The sequence below is a fragment of the Hyaena hyaena genome, unplaced genomic scaffold (assembly GCF_003009895.1).
Source record: "Hyaena hyaena isolate Hyena2069 unplaced genomic scaffold, ASM300989v1 scaffold_470, whole genome shotgun sequence".
In the NCBI taxonomy this organism is placed as follows: domain Eukaryota; kingdom Metazoa; phylum Chordata; class Mammalia; order Carnivora; family Hyaenidae; genus Hyaena; species Hyaena hyaena.
The window spans coordinates 236,325-254,193 of record NW_024081101.1 but is presented as its reverse complement, the minus strand read 5'-3'; the positions used below and the strand labels follow the sequence as shown (position 1 = coordinate 254,193).

The 17,869-nt window shown below is 36.4% G+C and overlaps 1 protein-coding gene across 1 annotated transcript in view; it reads left to right on the top strand.

Moving 5' to 3' along the window:
- Positions 1-17,869, top strand: part of LOC120246388 (dystrophin) — a gene marked incomplete at its 3' end in the record, with an annotated part of 432,795 nt that overhangs the window by 185,072 nt on the left and 229,854 nt on the right. Inside the window, exon 9 of the mRNA XM_039253866.1 lies at positions 14,140-14,259. Coding sequence (XP_039109797.1) covers positions 14,140-14,259 — 120 coding nt within the window. The remainder of the gene's footprint in view (positions 1-14,139; positions 14,260-17,869) is intronic.

The window sequence follows — 17,869 nt, the reverse complement described above, 5'->3', positions numbered from 1 at the left end:
AAAGTTTTTATTTAAATTCCAGTTCACATGCAGTATAATATTAGTTTCAGGTGTACAGTATAGGGATTCAACACTTCCATAGAGCATGTCTTGCTCATCAGGACAGGTGTACTCCTTAATTCTCATCACCTGTTTCACCCATCACTGACCCCCCCCAACTCCTTTCTTATAACCATCAGATTGTTCTCTATGGCTGGATTTATTTAAAATGTTTTCATGTTTGTTTATTTTTGTGAGAGAGAGAGAGAGAGAGAGAGAGAGAGAGAGAGTAGGGGAGGGGCAGAGAGAGAGGAAGACACAGAATCCAAAGCAGGCTGCAGACTCCAAGCTTTCAGCGCAGAGCCTGATACAAAGCTTGAATCCACAGACAATGAGATCATGACCTGAGCCAAAGTCAGACACTTAACCAACTGAGTCACCCAGGTGCCACAGTAGTTGAATTTATTTAAATGGGAAGCATATATTTTCTTAAAAGTACACACTAAAGGGAGTATATTTTGTTGTTGTTATTCTTGCCATGCTTCATAAAACAGAAAAAGATAAATGTTCTTTCTTGAGGCAACTGAGTTCAAACTGAAGCTTGATTTAAGTAGTCATCAATTCACTTTGCAGCTTTTCTTCCCAAGAATTGTAGGTGAATGAAAATAAGGAAATTTCCTCTGACAACCAAATACATCAGCAACCTTAGTAGTCGAAGAAAGCAACTCCACCCAGCTGCATCGCCACACTCGTCACCTAAGTTAACATTTAGGGTTGTTAGCTATGTATAGTTAGACATTACATTCTTTAGTCATCTTCCTTCTTTTTCTAAGAGATGATTACAGATGACAAATCAAAGAAAAAACACAGATTTTGTGGCCCGGAATCCATTTAAATTCTACTCAGGTCAGAGGCCTCTGCCTGGTTCTTTCTATCTCCCTCGCTCCCTACTTCTTCCCTCCCACACTCCCTCTGTTGGAAACCTGAAAAAAAAAAAAAAAAAGTTTGTGGGCCTTGCAAGTGCACCGTGGATATCACAGATATGCTTCTCTGTGTTCTGTGACAGGACCTTTTGCCATGTCCATTTGAACAGCATTTTATTATGAGGCAGGCCTGAAATGCAACCACTGTGCATCACTGTGGGGAGAGGTCACTTGTACGGAATCTGCCATTAGGCAAGGCGAAACCAGTCAAACCTCTGTTGGTGGTTACTGTTAAATGTAGCCAGAGTGTTGACTCTGGGTAACTGGGAAAAGTGGAGTGTGCTGCAAAGTTTGGAAAAACCAGTCGTTCTTCATAGCTGTTGCTTTAGATCTGAGTCACCCAAAAGTTTGCTTTAGGTTTACTTTAGATCCGAGTCACCCAAAAGTTATTCTCTTGGGAATGAATGAATTGAACTTCTCCTTCCCCTTGCAGAGGAACATGGCAGAAATAATTCTGGTGGGTTACTTTTGTCTTAAGAGACCGACCATGCTGTTGATAAGGAATTAAAGGGTTTCCCTTGAAGGAGTGACGGTATTGTTGAGGAAAAATCTGTTGTGGACTTGGGCAGTGATTAATGGGAAGGAAGCTTGCTATTTTAGAGGGTCTTACCATCAAAAAGAAAGTATTTGACTGAAGAGCCATTTGTCTCAAAGCACAGTCAGACTGAAATGTGGTTGAAGGTTTAGCTTACTAGCCAACTTTCCAATTCTTTTGAGAGGTTTAGACTTTTTGTTTTTAATTACATCGGCTTAGTAACAGCATCAACAAAATCCTTACCATATAAGCTATTAGAATCTGCAGATGTAAATATGACATATGCACTACACTCTGACTTCACTGAATGTTCTATGTTAAGTACTGATGAATACAAATGAAATGGTCTTTTACAAGCTCACTCACCTAGCCTTTGCTTGCAGCTTAGTTAATCTCAAGCATTTGGGTTGCCAGGGTTGTGAAATACCCTCTTCTGGTGACCTTTAAAATGATTTTGATGCTCACGTAATGCGGAAGTTTTAAGTGTAATCCTGCTCAAGGACTTGGCATTTGATTTCATTCCATTGCATTCTGTTCCATATCATTGAACAAACACTCATTAAAGCACAATGGGTGCTATGAAGAATATAGAGACCGGCTATATATGGAATCTTCCTCAGGAAAGTCACGCTAGTACAGCAGATAAAGACAGAAAACAAGTGACCATTGTACAAGGCAGAATATGGCAAATGACTTGAGAATATTAAAAACAGTGAGTTATTTGGACAAAGGAGATGAGTTGGCAGAAATGTAGGGTGTATGTCACTTGCCTGGATTATGTGTTGCACTATCTACAGCGCTAAAAGACTACAACCTGACCATGAAGGGTCTTGAACTCAAGACTCAGGCATGGAGGTATTCCATGGGTAATAGGTAGCTATTATTGATGAGAAATTAAACTAAAGAGTGGTGATTTAGAAAAATTTATCTTAATTTTGTATGAAGATATATCTTATAAGATAAATTAGAGCACAGTTGAATAGGAGGCCAGAAGACATGTTAGGAAGATACTGCAGAGAGTATATAAAGCCTCACTGGAGGCATGTCAGTGAAAATTGTTGTCAGGTATAAAGAACGTTTTGGAAATCAACCGCACAAGCAGCAGAACTAAACTTAGGAAATGAGCAAGAGGATTGAAATAATAGATTGTGAGACTGGGCAATTGGGAAGCCAAAACTGTATTAAAAAATAGCTAGTGTTAAGTAGAAATAAAATATTTGGAAGGTGGAGGAGGATTTTGAAAAGCCTAAGAATGCCATGCAATCAAGTAGTGCTTTTAATGTCTAGTCAGCTCTCCTCAATCTTTAGTAAGATTAAAAGTTATCAGTTACTGCTATGAAATTCCATCTTATTTCCTATTACTTTATAAGTGATTAGTGAATGTTTGATGGCTATCACAGTAAAAATAAGCAGTGTAATCAGGAAAAAATACTGTGCTACAGCCAGAAAATCAGATAGACCTCTTCTGATTTCTCTACTGCCTAGCCAAATACTTAGTACATAATTGGTGCTCAGTAAATGTTTTTTGTTTCTTTTTTTGGTAGCAGGTGCTTTAAATTATTTTGACTAGCTCTCTTTCACATGCAAGCCCCATCATGACTTCCTTTCTTATAGACACATAAATACGACAACTTAAATAAGCAAAAATTGTGAGTAGGGGCAAGGAAATGACTTATAGATGTGGAAGGAACACATCTATAAAGCAACGCACATGGAGATATTATCCCTGATGCCCTCTGACTACCTTTCACATTTGTTCCTTCCTTCTATCCCTGTTTCATTTCCTGTTAAAATATGTTAATGGTTGTAATCCTGGCATCTTCATAAATAGCGCAGACGATGCCCCCAGGAGTCATACCTAGGTATGTCTGTTGAAATCAAGCCTGTAACCCTTGCTTCTACAGAAAAGGCAATCCATTTGATGGATTCACATTTGTAGCTGGATACTTGCCACAGGATGGTCAGTTCCTGAGGAAAATGTGCAGACTGGACCAGCTGGGCAAACTCTACTATCTATAATCATAAGACTCTGTTCTTAAATTCTGACCTTGTGAGTCACCGTGAACCTAATATAACTCATAAGGACTCCCTGCCGTCTGGCCTCCGTCATAGTCTGCGTTAGGTCTAGTTGGCCCTCTTTCAAAGCTGGCCTTACAACTTAGCCTTTCTTCCCAGATTCGTACTAAGAAAGGAGAGAGAGGGCCTAGAGGCATTATACTTTCTCTATTTTCTGAGTTCTATATAGACCTTACTTGCCCCTCAAGGGGTACAGAATAGGAACCATGGGAGAAACACATGTATTCTCTTAAGATCCCATGACCATCTCAGTACACAGCATGATGACAAATATGTTCCAAGAGAGAATATTCAGGTAGGAAAGATTCATGAGGGAAGTTTAAAACAATCAAAGAAACTAAGCCATGAAGAAAAAGATCACTTGAACCTCTCACTAATGCCCAAAACCCCATATTAAACACTATTCTGATTAACATTTATTGCTAAAATGACCCATTCTTAACCCTGCTTTCAAATAGTAAGAACGTATAGTAAGGCCTAACTATCATGTACATGTGTGTGTATTTTTATTTATTTATTTATTTATTTTTAAAAAAAAATTTTTTTTTTAATGTTTTATTTATTTCTAGGAGAGAGAGAGAGACAGCATGAGCAGGAGAGGGTCAGAGAGAGAGGGAGACACAGACCGAAACAGGCTCCAGGCTCTGAGCTGGCAGTCAGCACAGAGCCCGACGCGGGGCTCGAACCCACGAACGGCGAGATCATGACCTAAGCGAAAGTCGGACGCTTAACCGACTAAGCCACCCAGGCGCCCCAATGTGTGTATTTTTAAAGCTAGCTTTGTAGTTAGTAGTGATCTTTAAAATAAAATAGGTTTAAATCAAGTGACGCCAGAGAGCTAAAACCTGAAACTCAACTGAGTGCACACACATCCACATACATTTACACACAAGAGCTTAAGTTTCTCTGCCTTATGTTGTATAGTTATAGAGAACAGATGTATCTATCTCTTATGCTTATTTAAGCTACAGTAATATCTCTTATACACAGGCAGTATATTATAGACCTTGCAGTCATAGTGACTAGGATCAAAACTTAGCTCTATCACTTGTGAGATGAATCGCTTTAGAGAAGTTACTTAACCACTTTGTGCCTCAGTTCCCCCAATTACGAAATCGGGATGACCATAATGATAATGATGATATCTATCTTATAGGGCTGATAAAAATACTGGAAACATAATTACATAAATAACACTTAGAATAATACCTGGAACCCATAAGTATAGGAATGGCCTTAGGTGTTATTAAAAGATATGACTCCAAGCTGAATAAAATTGATTTGTGTGATAATATTCTTTTGATATAAAGAAGTGGAAAGTTTAAGTAGAAAAGGACAATATCACACTTTATAGTGTACAGAGATGTATATGTATGATACTTTGTTTTAATTTTTTAAAATCTAGTTGAGGAGGCATCTCATTTCCCATCAATATTCTATAGAGAAGCAGCAGATTCCAAGGACAGCTTTACATACTAGATAATGGCATTAATTACATTAAAATAACAATAACAACAACAACAATAATAATGAAATCCATGCTCATGTTTCCTTTTTTTTTAAAAAACACATCAAGAGATTCTAGCTAACAGATTACTAATTGGTTCATAAAAATCAGTGAGTGCTGATGAAATAACATTACATTGCTCAATATATCATAGCCTTGTTTTAAAGTGTATCAGTGCATTGGGGTGCCTGGAGGGTTCAGTCATTTGAGTGTCTGACTCTTGATTTTGGCTTAGGTCACAGTCCCAGTGTTGTGGGATTGAGCCTAGCTGCAGGCTCCACGCTCAGCATGGTGCCTGCTTGAGATTCTCTTTCTCTCCCTCTGCCACTCTCTGCTGCTCATTCTCTCTCTCTCTCTCTCTCTCTCTCTCTCTCTCTCAAATAAAAAAATAAAATAAATCAATGCATCTATTGAAATATAACTATTTAAGATGCCCTAATCTTTGAGACAGTAGCTTTATTTTTTTATTCTTAATTTCTCCTATAATCCCTCTTTATTAGAAGTTTCTGGCTCTGGGGAGCATAAAGAAACAAAAAGGGAAATAGGGTGCTCTATCACTTAGGGAGTTAGTCTCGTGTAAAATATCTCTGTTTTTCTGAGCCAATACCAATTAATTTCAGTTCCCTTGAATAGGTAATGCAACATTAATAATGTAAATGAATTATTTACATATATAAAACATTTTAGAATGCATTTTAGGGGGAAATTTTTCATAAGAAAGCCACAACAGATATGATAATATGGATTTTAAGAGAATAATTTTTCTTGAATAAATATGTGTCTTATAACAAAATACAAAAACATAAATCAATTCTCCTATTAAAAATAAGATTAAATATGGCACTGTGTCTCATTCTAAGGAATATAAAATTGGTAACTATAGGATACAATAATTTTATGTTTAATAGTTCTGTTAAGAACAATATGATTTCTAGTGGTACAACTGGTAGTACTCTGCTAATCAATGGACCTACATATTGCAGAGATAATTTGTGCTGGATACTGTTTTATTCATTCATTCATTCATTCATTCATTCATTTTTAAGGTTTATTTATTTTGAGAGAGAGCGAGAGCAAGCAGGGGATGGGAAGGGAGAGGGAGAGAGAGAATGCCCAGCTGATTCTGCTCAGCAGGGAGCCAGATGCAGGGCTCCATCCCATGACGGTGAGATCATGACCTGAGTCGATATCAAGTCAGACACTCAACCGACTGAGCCACACAGGTGCCCCATGGATCTTTTAGAATCAATTAGCAATTAAAGATCTAGATTGCATCTAGTGAGAATGAGAAAACTACTAAACCAGATATTTTTATATGATGTTCTATAGTTTTAGCACACTGAGACTATTTAGTAATTAGAAGATACGTGATTATCAAAAGTTTTGGCAATAAATACTGATGCCCAGAGGGGCTGTTTCCATAGATCTTAGTCTAAGAATGGAATGATATGGCGATGATGTCAGCAATGGAAGAAAATAAGCATTTCCTCACCCTCTCCCAACTCTTAAGCATTGTGGTAACTGATTCTAATGTATATTCTCATTTAATTCCAGTTCTAATCCTGTCCTGGAGAGATTTAAATCTTTAATTTTCAGATAAATAAATGTGTTCAGTGAGGTTAAGGAGATGCCTAAGGTAATTAAATAGTCATCTGTATACTCTGGCTTTTCAAGTTGACCTGCCAGACTCTCTTACCTCTTGTCTTAGACTCCAAGGAAGTTTGACTCCAGTGGCTATCCTAGAGGTCAGAGCAAATGTAGAGAGTAGCAAAGAGATGAGGGAAATATGGCACATGGTTTCCCTGGCTTGGCAATATCTAGATGGAAGAGATGGAGAGACTACATATAAGTCCTCAAACTCAGAGTAAACACTGGGAAATGACACCCTGTTAGTGGGTGGCTGGGTATGAAATGCTCAGAATTAAAATGGTTAAGGACATTATTTTTCAGCATTAATCCTGCAGCTCTTTCTTCAGAATTAGGGCAAAAGGAACTAGAAAGGGGTGATAGAACAAAATAGGCTTATAATGAGAATGGCAGTCATGTTTGAACAGGAGGATAATCAGTAGAATTGAATACCACATCTGTATGCTATTAGACAATCAGTGCGTATCACTTCTAATGTGCTGCCCCTGGAAACTTCCACCCTGCCCCTCTCTCCCAATATCCTTCTTCTTTTTCATTAATTATTGTCAGGCTAAAGGCATTTTGTAATTATTCATTAGATTTTCTTGGTTTTCACCTTGATCTAACTTTTGATTTCAATGGTGTAATTATAGGCAGGATGTATGGATACATGCATGCATGGGTTACTGAGGAAGGAGGAAATATATGAGAATTGAAGTCTATTATTTAGTGATTAGGCTATGTCCTCCTTGTCCCATGATAGAGCTTTTCTGATCATGCTCATTTTTTAGCAATGTATGAGATTATTAGTTCAGTTACTTTAAAGCTCCTGTTGTTAATCTCATGTAAATAATTTGGAAGGTAAAGGCTTACTTACAGATTTAAATTCATTTTATATATTTCCAGATCCTGAAAATTGGCTATAACTTCAGTTCTTCTTTTCCTGGATTTCCAAAACCATACCCTTACTTAGGATTCTCTCTCTCCCTCTCGGTCTACCCCTCACCTCTTTGCTTGCTCTGTCTGTGTCACAATAAATAAAGAAACTTAAAAAAATTAAAAAATATAGTATTTGTTCTGAATGTGCCTAAATGTGAGTACTTTTTAGTATTAACTAGCTGTTAATGTTTATTGAGTTCATACTGTGTGCCAGGCAGGGTGCTAAGTTATTATATTCAGGATTCCTAGCCACCTAAAGAGATAGCTACTCCTGTTATCCCAATTTTGAGAATTCGTAAGCTGAGGCATGGTATAGTTGGAAACTTTTTCAAGGTCATAGAGCTTGTCAGCAATGCATCCAGGAATCAAACCTAGGAAATCTGACTTCAGGTCCTACACCTTTATGTATGCATATGTTTTTATTAGTCTGTCATTCATACCATGCCCTAATTCCATTTATACTCTGAATGAGGCCAGGTACATTCATTGTCAACACTTTCTAAAATAATTTTTCATATTTATTGAACCCCTTTTTTCTGCAGCTGGAGAGCTTTAGGTTTTTAAAATCTTTCTAATGTCTTAATTGAAATAGTCTTTAGGGCTCCCCCCTTTGGTAGCTTTGGTGTTGGCTGACATGTAAACATTTATTTCTAACAAAAAAGTAAAAACAGTGGGTTCTGATATAAAGACTAATATAACTGTACATTCATATTTATTAAGTGGAATAAAAAGTAAAAGGTCTTCTAGAAAGGCCTGTTGAGGTGGGTTTTTAAAAGTATTCAGCAAATGTTACAAAATTACATACCATAAATAGATCCTTCTGAAGAACTAGACCATACTCTGACCAGTCAGGCTTAGCAAAGTGCATATTGAACTCAAAATAAAATGGCAAGGCATTTCCAGATCATTTCATTCAGGGAAGCAGGAGATAGAGAGCCTAGGCCAGTGCAGAGCTGATGGAAAGAAGGAAATGAGAATGGCCAGAAGAGAAAAGGTAAAGAGAAGGATAAATTGCCTACCTTCTTATCATTTCCTAAGAGATCATAAAATTTTCCGATTCAGCCGGGATGTTTTTATTTGAAAATAAATCAATTCATATCCAGAAGTATTGCATCAGCTACTTGTCCTTAAGTGTCTAGGGTTTTGTTTTGTTTCGTTTTGTTTTGTTTTTTTTGCTTTTGCGATGGACTTTTTATTTATTTTAAAAAAATGTTACTGTTTATTTATTTTTAATAGAGAGAGAGACAGAGTGTGAACGGGGAAAGCCAGAGAGAAGGGGAAACACAGATTCTGAAGCAGGCTCCAGGCTCTGAGCTGTCTGCACAGAGCCCGATGCGGAGCTCGAACTCACAAACTGCGAGATCATGACCTGAGCTGAAGTCAGACACTTAAACGCCTGAGACACCCAGGCGTCCCTGTGGTGGACTTTTTTAAAATATTACTTTCCTATCTAGATATTGACTTAGCCCATTTTCTAGAAACTCTTCGAGTTTCTTAAGATTTTTTTGCAAATTTTATGTCGGATCCAAGTTTTGTTTTCATCAGTCTTTCTTGCTGTGTACATATTTCTGGCTAAACTAAAAATGTAGAAATTACTTAAACCTAATGTTTTATTAAACATCTTTTAAGTATGTTAATTTAAAGTAATATGTAAGAGACACTAGGTTGCTTGGGAATTCACACATAGTCCATGATGTGTGCTGTTTCTAGATGTGTGTGTTCATGTGTGCGTGCATGTAGGACCGGTGTTGGCAATTATCTGTTGGTTCATCATTGAAGTAGAAAAATAGTAAAGTAAACTATGCACGTATGCAGCTGCTCCCCTTTCCTATTCCATGTTGTGAACCATATACTATGGCCATGGGAAATAATATATGTAGCCTCCTAGGGAGATTATAAGAGACCGACCTTGTTTTGGCATTCTGTTTCTCTATGTATCTATTAATTGTTCATCTTCACCTCTAGATATCATATCTAATATTGCCTAGAATGACATATTTCCATTCCTTTCTTTCCAAGCATTAATGTGTGCTAATAAAGATTTAAATTGCTGAAGTCTGAAGTAAACACTTGAAATGACTCTTCTCTAGTGATCTAACCAGTTTTTGAGAACCAACTTGACATGTGTCAGGGCAGGAAGAATTCACTACCACTGATGGTATTTGAAGAGAATGGAAGAAAAGTCATATTTAAATCACAAAACTGTGAATATGTACTAAGAGAATAACAAATTTGGTCAGGACCTTTAACTACAGAATAATTTATAAGAATTAGAATTATTTACAGAGGTATAACAAAATCTGTTTGTCAAATCTAAGCATTTTTAATGTTAAATTTCACTGTTGGCCTTTTCTCTTGTCATAAGGAAAAATAAAGTTTCTTAGTTGACATTAGAGAACAAACATTGCTGACATTTGTATCTCTCTAATAATGGTATAGAAATTTAATTAGGAGCATGACAATGTTTTTAAAATCTGGTAAGTGTAACAAAAGCACTACTCTAATAAAAATAACGGCATGAAATACATAATAAAATACTTAGCATGTACCTATATGTAAATAAATAATTTATATACTTTTAATAAAGAAAAACATACTTTAACAATTGTGTATTACAGCATTTTAATTTGAAGCTATTACCTTTTGAGAGGCAAAAATGTTATCACGTATCTCTGGGGATACATCAATATTTGGAATAATTTGGCTTCTATTGTAGGATTAATTAGCAAATCTATTGTAACTCTCTATTGTATAAATCCAGCTATGAGAAATTCAAACACATAAGAAATAATAATTAAAATTAATTTTAAAATGCTTAAAATTTTTCATCTATTTTAAAAATTGGTAGTCTTGAGAAGCCATATTTTTTTTTTTTTCTAAGAGGGAAGCAAGAGGGCATAGTTTCTACCAATGATCAAGAACCTTATTAATGGATACACAGATGGGCATTTGCTGATACTGGGGGCATTAGCAAATACTGGGGTATGCATTCTATTTCTTTTCAGAGGCAAAGTCTGAGGAAATAGGACATATGCTTACAGTGTTGGAATAGCTTCTGCCTTCAGGCAGTTGAGTGTGCTCAAAAAAGTCAGTCGAGCCCTTTCTGTTTCAATTCCTGATTATGGGTAAAAGGAGAGGTGTGATTTGAAAATGTCATCAAGGGGAAAAAGAGATACTAGAATTAAATCAAATAGTATATGCTGATCTACTCTGGTGCTATGCACACTTCAAGAATTTCAACCTCTGTGGAGTACCTTTCCAATGTTCCTTTATTTCCCTTTACTCACTAAAAATCCAAGTAGTTCTTCTATTTGATTTTGAGCCTATCAACTCACAACTAGCTTTAGTGATTTTTTTGTGTTAGTACTTTAGCAAAAGCATAAGAAGCAAACTCTTGATAAAATACAAGAATATAATTTCTGATTATAAAGCATCCAGATAAGCAAAACAAAATCAGAAATCTAATAGAGAAAATACATAGTCCATTTGATCACATATGCTTTAGAAAGACTGAACCTGAGTTGAAAATTAGCACTTCACAGATCAAACAATGATATTCTCAAGTTCCTTTACTAAAATCTATTAAAATAGTGAAAAAAATTTAGATGTAAAAATGTGAGCTGGTATAGCATTAGTTCTCAGTTATTTTTAATACATGTAATTGTATATACTCTTATACTTGAATGATAGGGGAAAAGAATTGGCCAAATTAAAGAAACCAACTTATCATATATTGGCTACCAAAATATTATTCTAATTATTTTTAAAATTTCTGGCTGACACATTTGAAATGTTCCCAGTCCTGCCTTATATAACTCAGAAAACACAGACTCAACATGACTTTCAAGGACAAGTCTGAATGTTAATGTTTCCATTTTTGGCCTCATGGCAGAAAGAGTTTTATTAACCAGTGTAAGCTCTGGAATGTCAAAGGCGTGATAGGCAGTATAGACTCCACACACAAAATAAATGCAGAGTCATTTTATTCTGAATTGCTTCACTTGAAAATATAGCATAAAAATCTAGAGAGAGGAACTAAAAGTAAGTGATTTTATAGTGCTCTAAAACTGAGACTCCAAAAAATGAAAGTCTTAGGATAAAAATGCTCATGCATTTGGGTTTGTGATGTCACCAACCCCCATAAATTCCCTTCCATCCACCATAGGACATGCATAACTAAGAACTATTCTGATAGATGCCAAGCCTCATTGTTTCACAGGCAGGGGGTGCTGATGGTCTAGAAAATAAGAGCTCTTGTCCCAAACCTGCTCCTCCATTCATGTAGTATATATAATACAGCATTTCAGAGAGTAAATTAGATGGCCAGACATTGTGCATACTCATTTAGGAATATTCTAATAACAGTTAGTGTAGCGAGAGAAGGTCTTGGAAGCACTGGACCTCCTAGGCAAGATGTCTCACTTCTAGAGTGTCCTTCCCTGTTGACTCCTGTTTCCTCTCTGTTTATTTTATTACTCTCTTTACCCTGTTGATCTTTACCCAAAAAACCTTGTATACTATGATGTTTAAAAGATTGAAATACTGGTCTGTGGTTATATGTGATATCAGTGTAAGTATAATTACAGTTTTAAAAAAGCTAATACCTCCTTTTAGATTGTACTTTTTATCCACACTCATCTGTGCATATTGACCTTACCCCTCCACCTGGCACCATTGATTCAAAATCAGTTTATTGATCTTCAGTTGCTTGGAATATGTAGTGAGAAGGACAAGGGACCTCTCTGTTCTAGTGGATCTTCTATTCCAGTTAGTAGAGACAAACAGTAAATGACTAAGCTAATATATAAGAAAATACTGGCTGTGAAAATGTTATATTAAAAAATTTATAGAGATTGAGAGTAAATGAGAAGGAGACTTAGATAACATCTTCATGAAAAGCCTCTGTGGGCAAGTGGCACTTAAAATGAGCCTTGAACACTAAGAAGGAGACGTTATTTAGAGGTACGGAGGAACACTTCATGCAAAACAAATGACCTGACAGATTATGGAAGAGAAGAGTAGTGTGGCTGAAACATAGTATCAGAGAGCAAGAACGGTATGCAACTAGATTATAGAGGTAGGCCGGTGCCAGATTGTTTAAGGAGATAAATAATTTGTATTTGCCCTCTTAGTGTGATTTGACTCCATTTTTTTTTCTTAATCAAAAATACTGCCTCCAGAATTTTTATTGAAGTAAAAAATGGAGAGTTACCATAAAGGCCTAGTTGATGTACAATATTTCATTCCTGCAGATTTTAATAGTATATTATTTCATTTATCTCTTCATTTCATTTTTTTTTAAATATTTTTTTATTTATTTCTAGGAGAGAGAGAGAGAGAGACAGCGTGAGCAGGGGAGGGTCAGAGAGAGAGGGAGTCACAGACTGAAACAGGCTCCAGGCTCTGAGCCGGCAGTCAGCACAGAGCCCGACGCGGGCTCGAACCCACGAACCGCGAGATCATGACCTAAGCGAAAGTCGGACGCTTAACCGACTAAGCCACCCAGGCGCCCCTATCTCTTCATTTCAAATAGAGTTTGGGTTACATTTTTATTTTTTTTTCAAAGTTACACTTTATTTTTTTAGAAATTACACTTTTATTTATTTTTTTTTAAATATAGGGCATTTTATTTTATTTTATTTTATTTTACAAATTGTTGTCAAGTTGGTTTCCATATAACACCCAGTGCTCATCCCCACAAGTGCCCCTCTCCGTGCCCCTCCCCCCTCCCCCCCCACATCCATCAGTCCTCAGTTTTTGTCAGCATTCAAGAGTCTCTCATGGTTTGCCTCTCCCCCTTTCCCCCACTATTTACCCTCTTCTTCTCCTCGATTGTCCTCCGTTAAGTTCCTCCTAATCCTCCTATACGTGCAAACATATGATATTTGACTCCATTGGTTTTTATACAGAGGATTGACATCTGATTTGTAGTTGAGAAGAGAATGAATGAAGAATGGGCTTGAGGACCTGGAGGTTGATGGCAACCTTTATAAGAGAAGAGTAGGGTAAGGAAATGGAAGGAGTAAGTGTAGAGAACAAAATCTTTTTCAGTGCAGAAGAGCAAATGATAAGACAATAGTAGGAAGGGTTTCTTGGGTCAAGAGAGTTTGTTTTGTGTGAATTGATGATGGGGAACTTCAGTAGAGAAAGAAACAATGACGATACCAGGGGCAGCAGGTAATTTTAGGAGAAGAGTCGTTCACAAAGTGAGAGAAGATGGGATAAGGTGTAAAACATCCTACCATACCTTTCTCAAGAGATGCTCCCTCTGTATTTCCACGTTTGTTTGACAGTAGACATATGGAAATTTTGCTGAGCACCATAGCAGAAAATTTGCTTGGAATGGTTCTTATTTAATAAAAAATTATATTACCTAAAAGATGATAAATAAATCCCACACAGTTGAGGATAAATGTTTGTGGCATTCAGTTCAGGGGACTATTATTTGAATTACCTTTATATTATTTATGATTTTTATTTTTATTTTCTTTCAGGTGCTTCAAGAAGACCTAGAACAGGAACAAGTCAGGGTCAATTCTCTCACTCACATGGTGGTGGTGGTCGATGAGTCTGGTGGAGACCATGCAACTGCTGCTTTGGAAGAACAACTTAAGGTCAGATTATTTTTCTTTAATACACTAATGTTATCATGGAAAATAATCAATTGCAATTCAGAAAATATTTAGAAAATTTATAATGTCATTTGTGTATTACAAATATTTACAGTGCTCTATGTTTATTTAAACTAATTCAGATTATGTCCCTTTTGTGCACATTTCACTTTCATTAACTACTGTTTGTTTACAATATTATATAATTTTAAAAAGTCTGCATTCATATATTTCCCCAAAGGCTCTTTTTTTTTAATTGTAATTGAATAACATGTATTAGAGAAGTAATCCGATGATATTACTTATGCCCTCTTCAATCCTACGGCCAAGGGGGTAAGTGCCCCGGTGGCTCAGTGGGTTAAGCGACCGACTTCAGCTTAGGTCATGATCTCACTGTTTGTGCATTTGAGACTTGGGCTTTTGTGTTGACAGTGTAAAGCCTGCTTCAGATTCTGTCTCTCTCCCTCTCTTCCCCTCCCCTACTTGTACACGCACACACACACACACACACACTCTCTCTCTATCTCTCTCAAAAATAAACATTAATAAATTTAAAAAATATTACTGGGGTGCCTGGGTGGCTCAGTCGGTTAAGCATCCTACTTCAGCTCAGGTCATGATCTCACGGTTCGTGGGTTTGAGCCCTACATCAGGCTCTGTGCTGACAGCTAGCTCAGAGCCTGGAGCCTGTTTTGGATTCTGTGTCTCCCTCTCTCTCTGACCCTCCCCTGCTCACACTGTCTCTCTCAGAAATAAAGCATTAAAATTATTTTTTAAAAACAATTAAAACAATAAAAAATTACAGCTCAGAAGAGGACAAAAGTAAAAAAAGAAAACACAAAAAGAATGAATAAATTGAGAAATTAAGCACCTTCAGTATATTTCTTTCCTAGAAAACTTCAATTATAGTCTTGATGAGGACATAGCAGAGCATTTAAGTTATGGAAGTTTTATGGAGAAATAAGCCCTCATTCAACCTGAGTCATAGTAATTGTGTGCTTGGGAATATAACCAGTACATAGTAACAAAGGGTAAGGTGGGTATTTTCATATTTTTAACTTTTCTTCCTATAATTGGGAACAGTAATGTTTTACTGCAAAAATAATGAAAACATTTTCGAAAAAGCAGTATATACATATACCAAAACATCAGCATTAAGGAAAAATAGAAGAATTTATTGTTCTGAAGGTGGCACGTACATTCATTCATATATATATATATATATATATATATATATATATATGCAACTGCAAATTATACTTGAGGCATTCATTGTACCCATGAATCCTGAAATCTCTGCCTTTTCTTTGTGACTGTTAGGCGCCAATAGTCTGACATGTCTAAGGATCCAATCTGTGTGGGCTTAAATAGCTTTATCAGCCCAACGTTGTTCTAAACATTGTTTCTCTTACCTAACCTATAACACAGTTTCTTAAAGCCTTATCTCTGTTTTCTTCTCTTTTTGTGTCAATTGTATTTTTTTATCCGAGGAAAATGTCATTTCCTCCAGTTACTGCTTTAGACTGGCAGTCTTTAACAATGTTATCTTCTTCTTTATCATTAAATGACAAAAAGAAAATTCTTGAACTGCTACAACTGAGCATTTGACATCTATTAGTCATCGATGTTAATTGCATGTTTCAGTGAAATTTCAGGGATTACAGATATGGAAAGGCTTGTGACACCTGATATTATAATATAGCATCATATATATGATCAAATAAACTGTATACACAAAGCACTTAAAACCAGTTGAAGGGCTGTACTAATAGGCCACCACTGTGACCATTTGAAAAAATTCCATAGTTCTGATAAAGTAGTGTTGCAACTAATTGCAGATGGGTAAAAATCTGATACTCAACATTCCTCAGAAATTATCAGAAAAGATAAAAGATGGCTGAGGGGCAGAGTTGGGAGGGTGGCAGGTTAAAAAAAAATTAAGGCAGACATTTTTCTAAATCATAGACTATTTCTAGTTAAAACTACTGAAAGACATCCACTTTGGTATTACTGGACCTAGTCCAGCTAGCTTTAGAATATAATCATTCCAGGTTGATGTCCGTGCTGTGAGGCTAGACCACCTTGAAAATCAGCCCATAGCACTTGTAGATGTTGACTGGGTTAAATCTTAATTAGGATAAGTTGAGCTGTGTCCCTTAGGTTTTTTATATTTATTATCCTACGTACTTTCATTTTCACCTTATTTTCTGTCTTTATTTCTCCTGCCCAGAGATATCTAGTGAGATAGCTGTGCATGTGTTAGTTACTCCTAAATTATATAGACTCCATCTGCATTTGTCTGTGATCACCTCCCATTAATTAGTGTTTACTACCACCTCCTAGCCTCCTCTTTTCCCCTCAACCCCCTTTTCCCTTTTGATACCCTAATTTCTCTCTGCATTCTCCCTTACTGTGCCCTTTCTTTCAGCTAACATAGACTAGTGTCTAAAAGGGCAGAGTTGGAAGGAATTCTGTGGCGAGAATGCCCCGGCTTTAACATTTCTTTCTTCTCATTCTGTCAGTTTTCTCAGTGTTAGAGGAATCCATGCTTGAATTCTGTGCCTTATTTGACCTTTGGTTTGAATTGCTCTGGAATGCTGGGCTTCCATTTGACTTTGAAATTTTGATGATTCATTTTAGGTTCATTTCCAGTGATATGATCTGGTCTTAACCTAGTAGAATTTTTAAAAGGAATGGGGAGAGGAAGAGAAGTGGGTAGAGAAGGAGGAGGAGAGAAAAAATAATAAAGGATAAAAAGATAAATACATTAGAGGAGTCACTTAAACAGCGGCACAAGTATTCTCTGAACATAATAAGAATCCCTTGTGTGCTTCAGAAAACGTAGACTATTACTATGTTTTGTGCTAGGCCCAGAGGAATTCTGTTAGAATGGGAAGAATTTTAAGAGAGAAAAACAGGTATATGGACTCCATACAAGGGAAAAAAAAAAAAAAAAAAAAACTAGCAGGGATCTGAGAAGAAACCTTAAGGGCTTTCATTAGAGCTAGGTCTGGTCCATAGTTTATTTCTCTAGACTTGTTACTATTGAATGTTTATTCCACTCCTTTTTTCTCCACCATCACAATGCCTTAATCTCTTTGACTCCAGTATGCTGAATCCAGAGCCTCCAAATAGATACCCAGTGGTCTTTAGTTCAGAGATGCTCATGGGGCAAACTAGGAAGAGAAGTCCTTGCTTTAGTGTATTAAGAGAGGGATGTGTTCTTATCATTTTGAGTTAGAACTCTGAAAATACTCCTCATAGAATATTTTTACTTGTGTTGACTTAGTTGTATGAACTTTATTATAAGAACTTTCTCTGACTTTAAAAGACTTTTAGAAGTCTTTCTATTAAAAGGTTTGAAGAAAAACAAAGGTCAAAACACATGCTTAGGGATTCTGAAAGATAGCATGGCTTATGAAGGATAATATTCTGATAAGTACAATCTCTTGTAAATTAATCTGATTCTCTCTCAGAGGTTCAACTTGTCCCTCAGCAATGTCACCTCAGGTCATAAACTGGTCCTTAACTTTAGGGGATTCTGGGATATCAATGCACAGAGAATCTGATTTGTAAGCAGTGATGCCAGTTAACAGATTTTATTGAGAAATAC